Genomic DNA, 12,212 nt, shown 5'->3' with positions numbered 1-12,212 from the left:
AATATATTATATAAAATGTGATTTCCGCAAAATTAACCTTTGTTCAAATGGTATGCTCCTGTATGAAGATTTATGTAGACACACCAGGCAACGATTTCACTCGAATTGTCTGGATTGTACCTTACTATTATAAATAATTTCGTAATATTGCGTTACAAATAAATAACGAAACTTTCGTTTGAATTCGCATTCCTGTTATGCACTTTGATCTGACTTGTTTTAAAAAGATAAAAATTTTAATTGATTTTTTTACTCATTTCCGGATGTCTGGTATCTTGAAATTTTTTTTCATTTAAGTATTCGCGTATGCGATTAGAATATTTTAATATTCTCAGAGTTTAGCTATCAAATTAAAGAAACATTTGATTAAATTTTGATTTAATTCAAGTGAAGACACATAGTAGTGAATATGATTATTTCGTGAATTATAAATTAAAGATTGAAAAGAAGTAAATAACTCATGTATATGAATCATATCTTCAACGAACTAATTGAAATGTTTCTAAAAATTGTTTTTAACTAAATTTAATTATTCTGTAACGAAATGGCATTTTTGATTTCCCACAAATTTTTAGTCAAATGCTCTATCCCAATTTTGTTGTCACATTTTCTTCCTTAATGCCATTTTATTTATTAAAGAAACGTTTTATGAAAGTGATTTCATGTATTTAATGCTTTTAATGTTAATACTGTATTGTATTTTTTCAGCTGAAACCAACCATAACAAGATTACAAAAAGACTTGGCAACAGAAAACCTGGCTACTGTCAGCTCAGTGAAAGCCTTTTATAAACTTCTACCGATAATTCGAACATCTTCAGCTGAAGAAATACTGCAAGTTTTGAAAAATGACAAATTTGAAGACGTAATGTAAGTAATATGCGAAAGCTTACAGCTGCGAATAAGCATGAATTAAATTTTTTTTCATGTGCCTAAATAACGATGAATTGCGAGAACGTTACCATTGCGAAAATGAAACTAATTGTATCTGCGCAGGCAAAGAAGTATTCGACAAAATAATGAAAATTTTTAATATCTTCTTTCTTTAGTCTTATTTTCTACCCATTTCATTGAATATTTCTTTTTACATTATAATGCGTTAAAAACTTAAAATGAATTTTTGAGGGTTTTTTTTTTTTTTAAATAAGTAGTGGTATCTTTTGTTAACCGAAAGTTTTTGTTTAATCATTTATGTTTTCCCTTTCATATCGTCTGACGTTTTAACGAGCTTTAAAATGATAAGAAGTATAACATTAAACTCTTTGTATTGGCATGTCTGCTTTTAACAAATATGCTCTTATTTCAAGCTGGAAGGACAATTAAAATAACCTTTATTTCAATGGAGGTCAATGCATATGACTTCACAATCAAACCAGAAAGGAACTGCGAATGACATTAAACAATATCATTTTAGTGCAGAAAATATCTGTCATTAACATCTTACGAGCTGTTTACATTATGTGACACTTTTTTTGAGAAGGAAAAGGCATGCCATCATTCGATTTTTAACTGTTAAAATGCTGTTAACTGTTAAAAGAGAAAGGCAACTTGTCATGCGAAAATGCTCTTAAAGTTTTCTCTTAACAATTCTAAACTATCAATTTAAATAACTATAAGAATTCAAAAGTTGTTTTTTTGTTGAAATCTAAATCAGATATATACTGTGTCTTTATAGGGATGAAAGTTTGTTTGAGCATATAGATAAGCATATTTACTAAATGAACATAAAATTTAAAAAAATATCTTAAATTTATTTAAAATTATATATATTAGTTATAAACGGTATTAACAACATTTAAAATAAAATTACTCCAAAAATGCTAATGAAAAGTTAACAGGAAATAATATTAAATAAGCAATGCAGATTTCAGATTTGCTAATTTACCTAATCCTTCTAATATATAAATTAAAATTATGAAACTGAAGAAAATATGAAGCAAAACAATAAGCAGTCATTTCCATCAATAAAATTTGCTTTTTCTGTAATAATTAGAAAATGAATCACGTGCATTTAATTCAAAATTTGAAGAGGCGTGAGTACTTTTGCATTCATCGCTTGAGAAGGAATTAGTTCAGCTGTTAAAAGAATATTTTGATCTATATGAATATATGGATGAAATGCAAATTCAAATTTTAATCCTGTTTTGGAAATCATCAATGGCTTAAACCATTTTCATGGTGCATATTTGAAATATTACTATAATCTGGTGTAAAGATTCTGCACCAAAATCAAGTGTTTATCTATTGTTTTCTATAAATTACAATAAATTCCTATTAGCATATGACAGCCTAAAAGATTGATAGTATGAATTCTTTCCTGCGTGTGAATGAATCGAGCTTTAATTTAAATTATTATATAAAATCAATAGAAAATTAATGAAATACCGATGAAAATTTATCATTTATCATGTTATTCTTTAAAAATAATTTAACAAGGATTTTAAATAAATATAATTTTGTAGATGATAAATATTGCATTGAATTAATGGAATATTAACAAAATTTAAATAAATGTATCCCTTAACATTTTAAATTTTAAATATATCTTGTGATTAATAACCCTTTGTCAAAAATATTTAAAATGGGCTAAATTGTGATTATCAAAATATAATTCGTATGGTAAAATAAATATTTTATTTTAAAAAAGTAAATTGTTCGTGAGATTTTACATAATTGAATAAAATAAAACTTGGATGAATATAATATGCCTCTTATTATCTAGACTTATTTATTCTGTTTGTATTTATAATTATTTCAATACAAAACTGTGAATTTTGGAAATCTATTTCTACTTTCTTAATATAAAAAATACTGATTAATTCAGGGAAAATAAAGGCATACAACCGAAAGTATTACTTTTTTTTTGCATTGAAGAATATATTGCTCTTTTATCTAACTTATTAAACGTAATAAAATTTATTATTACTGTTTGATACTGAAGGATTTTTTTCTGAAGGATCTTTTTTTCAGAATGATTAAATGTTCTTGTTTTAGGCATTTAAACAATTTATTGTTTAGAAAATCAAGTCTTAAATTTATCAATTAAAAATAGAATTGTTTCGGTTGCAATTTAAAGAATAATGCAGCACGTTATACAAAAACCATTCCTTTTATTGTATATTTTTCCTGTATGTTTTTTTTCTGAGAATAATTGCCTTGTAGCAGGTTCTCAATTTAACAACTGATGCTTTCTCTATTTATTTAAAGGAGATAAAAGCTCCAATTTTTTGGTATGAAAATATAGCAAATAAAGTTTTAATCTATTGTATTTAACTTTATTGTTTTTGACATAAATTACACTGACAAAAGAGTTGCAATAAATCACACTCTTAAGCTGTTTGAATGATGAAAAATTTGTAGCCTCTTCATATTGGCATTAGTTTAAGCTCCAAAGCACTTTATCGAAGTCTGAATTGTATTTTTTGCGAATTTAATTGCGAGTTAAATATTTGAATAATTATTGAATCGTGATTTTTATTATTAACTAAAATATTGCTTATAATAAATTTTTAGGCCTCAAATATTGGATTTAGTTGCTGCTTGTGCTACGAAGAACTGTTTGAAGGCAGCTTTCGAATTTTTCGATGATGAAACGGAATACAACGCTCTGTTGGAACGTTTCATAGTCAGTTTATCGATTTTACCTAGACCAAGTGCTGATTTCATCAAACAGCTAAGGGTAAGGAAGAAAAATTTACATTTTTTGTAAGAGTATATGTATTGTAATGTCTGAAAAATGATTTTGCATTTTAAAGAGACAGGGACATTCTCTGTTAACACTGTAATGTCTTGATCTAGACTGATCAAATAACGCATAGGAATTTCCAGACAATTCTTTATTTTACAGCCCTATATATACAAAAGAACAACTTGTTCTAATCTTGATTAAATAAATAGTTATTTACACCTGTAGTAGGAGACACAACAGTCAAAGTCGAAGGCTTTCTTGAAACTCAGTTGGTTCTCGGACTCCGAACTCGTGGGCGTAGTTCAACAGTCCCCATGCAATACGTTTCTTCTCTTCCTAAAAAAAAAAAAAATCCGCACTTTATTTCGGCGACAATCTCCACCTCTTAATTTACATTGGTCATTTGAGCTCTCTTTCGACTAATCGGGGTTTAGAAATATGCTCTCTCAGTGGCGCCAGTCGGTCGTGGGAAGGTCCTTTGTGTGACGCACCTTTCACAACTGACTATTCTGGAACACGGAGTTATCATAGCCCTTTCACGATGAGAAACATTTAGCATCCCCTTTCTCTTTGAAGGTACGATCAATACCTCTTGGACGAGGAATTCCACATGTGGTCTTTCACTGTAGTCGCTAATGAACAGATGCGAGACCACCCAGTTGAAAAGATCCACCATCTGGCTATCTTGAGGAGTGTAGTATTTAACAGCGTCGGCACAGCTGGCTGTAAATGTCTTATCAGTACTGGGAAACGGGGAATGTTACAGTATACACCAATGTTGAAATGCAATTGTTTTTAAATGCATTCTTAAATTACTGAAGTGTAGACTTTGTGCATCTTTAAATAAAAATTCATATATTTAGAAATAATAATATGTTTTTGCAGAATACTTTACTTTCAAAGATTTTATTTAATTATTTTATTAATTAAAAATCTGAAAATTTGTTAAATGGTTCGAATTTTTTCTGTCGAATCTGTCGGTGAGCATAGCATAATGTGCCACCTTATCATTCATATCAGTTTCGCAACATTCTTATTATGCAATGTATTTATTATCTACTTAATACGCATTTTTGTGACTTATTGTCAGCATACTACATCATGTAATGTCAACATACAATTTATACAATAAAATAATTCTACTTTTCTATTATAAATTATCGTATTTCATCTACTTCCATCATACCGTTCTACTTATGTGCCTATACAATATTTGTCTCAATTGCTTCAGAGATTGTCTCCCATTTCTAAGATCTGTCTTTGTCCAAGTGTACGATACTTGGAACAGTTTAACACTGAGTTGAATTGAGAGATGCATTCAAATAACTGCTTCTAAATCTCTTTTAATTAGCAAAAGGGTGGGCGATCTCTCTTAGCAAAATCGGATAAGAAATTTTCAGATAATTGATTGTGATTTTAGAATTTAACTGTGCATGTTTTATGATGCCGTTGTAGAAAAGCATGATATTGCAGTATGAAAAATACAATTGACCATCAATTGTATTTTTTGATCAAATGGATAATTAAATCTATCGTAAAGTGTACAGATTATACACAAAGTTTTCAAATTTCAGAAAAACAAAATTAATTGCCATATATTACCGCATGAAGGTTAATCATGTCTTATTGTAGCGATCTATAACTTCAAATGTTCGCCTCCTTTCAAGATTGCAGTCACAGTTTAAAATAATTCATTGCGTTTGTGATGAAATTTCGAAACATTCACACCATGCGCTGAGATGGGTATTCTTAGATTGTATATTCTTGATCTCCTCATCATATTTCTTCTTTCACAGAACATATTCGACCGTTCCGTCAACGACTTAAAGCTTTGTAAGTCTGCTCACATTAACTTACCTATCTCATTTCCACCTCCTAATGAAACTTGCACCATAACTTCACTAACACATTACGCGCTTTCTTTTATTCCATAAGCCTAAATTTCGATTTCTGGTTATACTGACAGAAGTGCCATTACTTTGATATGGCCGATTACAAGAGATTCAACTATGTTTTGCTTTCTATGAATTTTAAGTTTATGAATTTTAAACAATGTTGGTGTTTTGATTTAAAAATTCATATTTTATAGCCATCAAATAAACTCTTACTAACAATATTAACATTTTCTTATGCATTTTAATTTCTCATACGAAAAAGCTATTTCTGAAAATTTCTTACTTACTTCTTTAATAATGAAATTTTTAACAATGAAATGTCTTCATTTTTTTGTTTTAGGAACTGAATAATACTTGGGTAAGATGATTTTTTAAAAATATATTTTAATATTAAAAGTCAACTAACAATTTCTGTTTTGCATTATTTATGATAAACATTTCGTTATTTTCTAAAGTTTTGTAATATTACTTCACATATAAATTGTAAGAGGCAGAAAAGACAAATTATTATTTTTATTCTTTTATGACAATCGTTTAACACTTCATAATTTAAAGTTGAAAAAGTGCAGAAAACTCTGCATCATTTCTTACGAAAAAGACACATAAAAAATTTTGTTAATTTTCTGTTAGTTAATATTTAGTTATCATGGGCAAAATGCAATTTCTAATTGTTAACAAGCATTTTAGCTATATAATTCCATTTTACAGAAAAAGTATTTATAACTTATATTTTCTAAATGAATAATTCTAAGTTATAAGTAAAAATCTGCCTTATCCTCTCCACTATGATGGATATACGTAATTCCACTTCTGATAAGAGCCGATAGTTTTATCGATTTCAGGGATGGGAACACTTGAACACGAAGTAAGTTCTTAACGTTCAAATGAATATGAAGTGAAATGATAATGAAACTGCTTAGCAAATAGTTGTGTATAAAAGGAATTTTATTAATTTAATTGTAAGGGAAATAAGATTTATTCAAGAGATTAAGGAGATGAGAAAAACAAACAGAAAATAAAATTTACATTAAAAAAAGAATTGATGGACAATTTAATTTGTGAATAATTCGTCATTGCAATATATTATTTAAACACATCGTGAAAGCATTTTTAGAAATGTTTTTATACATTTAGAGTAATATTAGAAGACTCGAAGCATACAGTATATCCAGAAAGTGTTTTTAATACCATAAATGCTTCATTGAGAACGCAAACTACAAATTTGTAAATTTGTGGAAATTATTACAAAATGAAAAGGACTCAATTCTTTTTTATATACATTTTTTTATATAATGTTTTTTTAATCTACCTTTCAATGGGCACAAATAGTAGCAAGATATATTAAAACGAAATACAAATTTGTAAATCTGTGGAAATTATTACAAAATGAAAAGGACTCAATTCTTTTTTATATACATTTTTTTTATATAATGTTTTTTTAATCTACCTTTCAATGGGCACAAATAGTAGCAAGATATATTAAAACGAAATACAAATTTGTAAATTTGTGGAAATTATTACAAAATGAAAAGGACTCAATTCTTTTTTATATACCTTTTTTTATATAATGTTTTTTTAATCTACCTTTCAATGGGAACAAATAGTAGCAAGATATATTAAAACGAAATTTGAATTTTTACCATACTCTGTATGGAAGGTTTCTAAATTCGTGGGACAATCTTCAGACTTAGGATTGGCAGTAGGACACCAAGACTTTTTTCAATATAAAAAACCGTGAGGTCCTGAAGAAGCCTTCTACAAGATTTTTTTATCATTGAATTACGTAAAAGAAATGGATACAGCTAATGATATGTGCAGCACAAATTTAATGGAATACAAATTCGTAAAAATATAACCACCTATTTGTATTAATAACAACTTTGAAAGTCGCACAAAGTGCGACAAAAGCAATAATGTCAACAACAAACCTTTGGAGTGCCTAAAGTGACTGTTCAAAGCGTTTGCCATTTAATTGGATACACGGGTGCTTCCGGACAAAGAATCTCTGTAGTCCCCCCCCCCCCTTTGCGTTCACTACCATATTTTCTACTACAATATGAGCATCAGACATACGTATCATGCATATATGACTATACATGGCTATACTCTTTGTCCCAGGATTTTATACTTTTGTCCCAGGATTATTATATAGAATATTTTATAAATATTCTGGGCAGCATTGCAGCATCAGTGATGATAATAGCATCAATCCACTCCGCTTTATATTCCTCCATAAATTTCTCGTACCACGGCGAAATGATGTTCAGCGTTTTTCATATTTAATCTTTCAGTTTAACCAAATTCTTGTTAAAAAATAGCGATACATATTGTTTTTTCTTGAGGAGTATCACGTAAGTAGTTTATTTAATATCCTCTCTTTCATAAATAGGAAATCTTAAACTGTAAAGAAACTTTATGAACACCCTGTATATTACTGAAGCAGAGGAAATCTTAAAACTATTTTTATGAAAGCAACATGTAATGTAATTGATTTAATTTGCTGATGATTGATTTCATTCGATGATGACTACATATATGTAATATTATTTACAATGTTTTAAAAAAACTGATTCGAGCATTCTGCTAATACGAGCCGAAAATATTTACTGCTGCGCAAACCGTCTCTAGATGGCACCATGGTACTAAAACTTATAAAGATATGATTCCGTACGAAAGGCATCCGAAAACGGAGTTTTCGGATGCCTTTCGTAAAGAGAAATTTTAAAAGAAAACAAACATTTTATTAATACAAAATCAGTGGGTTGAATTTTAAAACATCAGTATATTATCAATTATCCAGCTTTATATGGTTGAATTACAAAATGGCCAGACAGACCGAAATTCAATAATTGCTATTCCTGCTTATTTCATATCTAAAAAAACCATATTTTCTCTTATTCATATATTGTAACGGTTGTTTGTTTGTTGTAACGGAATATATTGTAACGGAACGTATTGTTTGTACGGTTCAGAACATTATACAAAGTTTATTTGTTCTTCAAATGGTTATAGGCAAATGTATCTTACTCTACAGAATAGAAATTAAATATCAAACTTAGGATTAATTCTGATAAAAATATTTAAAATATCAAACTTAGGCTTAATTCTGATTAAAATATTTAATCATATTTTATGGTTCCTTGATTAATTATCATATTTATATGAAAAGGTACGATTAGAGTAAAAGAGTCACAGCTTTGTGTGTTTCAATATTATCATGTACAAGTCATAGAGAAGAATTGTAGCAGATATCCTTTTGCAATAGCTTAACAAAATAAATAATTAGAAGTAGGTTAGAATTTTTTTATTTGGACTGGGCTATGCAGGATATCTGGGCTGAGATATCTTGGAATAGACGAGAATCTATTCTACTTATAAATAAAAAAAAAGTGAAAGCCTTTTATATCTTCCCACATAATTTTTTTTATTTCTGCATTCTATATTCATTATTAAAAATATTTTCCAATATTGATATTGAAATTCTATTTTCAAAAAAGAAATATGAACAATCGATGAATTTATAAAAAAGGAAAATTCGATGAGAAGCGAAAACCAAAGAGAAAGCAATAAAAGTAACGATATTTTAGACTTGATGTGCGACATATTACAATGAATGGCGGAAATCGGAATAAAGTTCAGTTCAGATGTTTTGCAGTCGAGCCCCACTCCAGTTATTTTATGGCTATACTGTATTTCTGAAAACATTATAGAATGGAATGCGAGTTATAAGAATTGGATTGGAAAATAACTCATCGATAATAAATCAAAGAGTTATTTTAGAAATTATTTTTCCGAAGCTTTCTCAAATACACATTATAAGGAATATACATTATAAGATCATTCTAAATACTTTCAGCATGGTACGTATACTTCATTTTTTGCAGTATTTTTTTTTAAAATTTCTTTAAAAACTTACTGTCTTTTTAAAAAAAATGAAACAGTAAAGAAAAAAAAAAACACCCTGAGCAACTATAGTTATTTATTTTCTGAACAGTATACGATGTTGCTTTGTTCTTCTATTTTCAGCCAACATTCAACAATTAAGAAATAAAAAAAAATAGTATATGTTTTTTAACTACTCACATGTCCATAAATTAAGGATAATGGAAGTTCAGGTAAAGAAAGAGTCAGAAGCAAAACAAATGTGACTTATTTGTAAAGCCTATGTATTAAACAAAAGGTAAAGAGCAAAAAAGATGCTATATGTTTGATATCATTAATAAAAATTGCGATTTTTTGCTCCCTGGTACAAATTATAAAAAAAACAAAAACAATATTACATGGTTGGTATGATAGTTAATACATAGTATGTCTCCCAGCCTAGGCATGCTATCAAATTATCGATCTTATCTTGGGGAATATTACATCACTCATCAATCAATGCTCTCCGAAGTTCCGATAGACATGTAGGAGATGGTTGACGGGTTGCAATTCGTCGGTCAAGCAAGTCCCACACATGCTGTGCTGGATTCAAGTCCGGTGAGAATGCTGGCCAGTCCATACGGGTGATATCCTCCGATCGAAGGCATTCGTTTACGAAGTTTGCACGATGAGGGTGGCCATTGTCATCCAAAACCACGAATTCTGCTCCCATGACGCACCGAAACAAACGTACATGTTGCTCCAGAATGACGTCCCGATAGATTTGCCTGTCACGGTTCCAATTTGAGCATGCAGGTCAGTTCTGGAACCCAGAATAATTCCTCCCCAAACGAGCAATCCTGAACCACCGTAACGGTGTCGTTCAATGATGTTCTCTTGGTGGTAACAGATACCTGGCGCTCTCCATATGAAAGTCCGGCGAGAATCAGACTGCAGGCTAAACCTGGACTTGTCGGAAAACATCACACAAGCCCACTGTTGCGGTGTCCACAATGCATGCTCTCCATTCCAGGTTAATTGCAGGCGACAGTGAGTTGAAGTAAGTGGAACACATCTGAAATGTCTACGAGCATATAGACCAATCTGCCCTATGCGTCTGTAAATGGTCTGCCTTGAAAGTGTCGTACCAGTGGCTGCAGGGAACTGACGAGACAGGTCTGATGCTGGGTGCCGTCTGTTCCTTTTGGCAGTAACTATCAAATACCAGTCCCCATTCGGCGTTGTAACTCCGGGCGACCTGTGCTGTAACGTCTACTCACATTACTGTATCTTTTAATCGTTGCCAAAGCCTGGAGATGACACTCTGGGCGATTCCAAGTTCTTCGGATACTTCCAACTGGGTACGCCCACATTCCAGACTGCAGATAATTCTACTACGTAAAAAATCATCAAATGCGTCCTTTGTGTCATAACTATGAGGTTATGGCACTGAAAGGTTTATAAAGCGCTTGCGAACAATTTTATTTTTTTGCCTGTATACCTTATACATCATTCTCTTACACTCTCGTCATTGTCACGTACTATCGGTACGTGGTGGCTTCTTGCAATTTGCATATGATTTTTGAAGATGTGTGTCGCCATTCTACGGGTGATATATGTATTTTAGAGTTCTATTTCTACGTGATTCTGAATTATCCTTAATTTATGGACATGAGTGTAGAATTCAAATTCTCAGGCAATGGAAACTTATTGAACGTGCAATGGAAGAATAGCAATCACAACACAAAATTAACGAGATCTTTGTGTTTATTAGATAGAGAATCATTTGTCAAACTTCTTTATTAGTAAAATTATCAATTAAGCAGGTAACTGTTAATTGCCCAAGGGCCATGTGCTTTGAGAATTATTAATCGCTTCAAAACCCAATGCTAAGATCCACTAATTAACTTTTATCTTGTTATGACTTTGGCGTGTGATAGATTTCATGAAATAAAATTAAGCACATTAACAATTAGCACATGGCAAAAAAAAAAAAAAATCTTTCCTCAAAGAATTAAACCAAATTAAGGAATAATTTAAAAAAACAGTAATTAGTATTTTATATCTTAAAATAATTTATAGAACTCGTGTGTTCAAAGCTCGAAGGAGTGTGTGAGTGAGTTGTTATTTCACGGTACAAGGGAGTTTCGAGATAGGCCATACTGCTCCAAAAAAGTTCGGAGGGGAAAAAAAAAATTGGATATGTTTGAGCACGAACAGTTAAAAGTAGTAGAATTGTTATACAATCCAGATTAAGGGTACAATGGACATTGAAACCAAAATTTCTCATTTTCTTAGATATTTTTTTGAAATTCTCATGGCAATTTTATTGTATCAGTCTGCTATGAAAAAATTTCATAAAAATGTATCACTTTGATTCTTTAGTAAAAGATGAAATTATGTATTAAAGTATCAAAAAACCTCAAATTGTTCCAAGCGCATTAAAATAGAACATATGTCTATTTTTCAGATTTTTTAAATAGGTATTTTAATTCTATATAGTAGTTTGAGTGCTTAACTTTATTGAAAATATAGTTTTTATTACAAAACTTAAAATATTTAACATTTTACTTTGAAATTAAAAAAAAAAATCATTGTCAAAATATTGCTCGACGTCTTCAATAAAAAAAAAAATTCTACGATTCACAAATGATCTATTTATGCCAAATTATATATTTATACTGCATAATAGGAAAGTTTCTGGGTTGTAACTGATCATTTGATGCCCTTGGCGTATTTCGAAACTCCAGCAATGGAAGGAATACAAAC

General features: G+C 30.0%; 1 protein-coding gene across 2 annotated transcripts in view; it reads left to right on the top strand.

Moving 5' to 3' along the window:
• The window catches only part of LOC129963564 (microsomal triglyceride transfer protein large subunit-like), a 68,076-nt gene that overhangs the window by 34,481 nt on the left and 21,383 nt on the right, over window positions 1-12,212 (top strand). Inside the window, exons 8-10 of one of the 2 annotated variants that reach the window (XM_056078028.1) lie at window positions 709-869; window positions 3,513-3,678; window positions 5,923-5,940. In XM_056078028.1, coding sequence (XP_055934003.1) covers window positions 709-869; window positions 3,513-3,678; window positions 5,923-5,940 — 345 coding nt within the window. The remainder of the gene's footprint in view (window positions 1-708; window positions 870-3,512; window positions 3,679-5,922; window positions 5,941-12,212) is intronic. The other variant, XM_056078034.1, reaches the window with a different exon arrangement.

Source organism: Argiope bruennichi, chromosome 1 (genome assembly GCF_947563725.1).
Source record: "Argiope bruennichi chromosome 1, qqArgBrue1.1, whole genome shotgun sequence".
In the NCBI taxonomy this organism is placed as follows: domain Eukaryota; kingdom Metazoa; phylum Arthropoda; class Arachnida; order Araneae; family Araneidae; genus Argiope; species Argiope bruennichi.
This window is presented reverse-complemented; position numbering and strand designations above follow the sequence as displayed.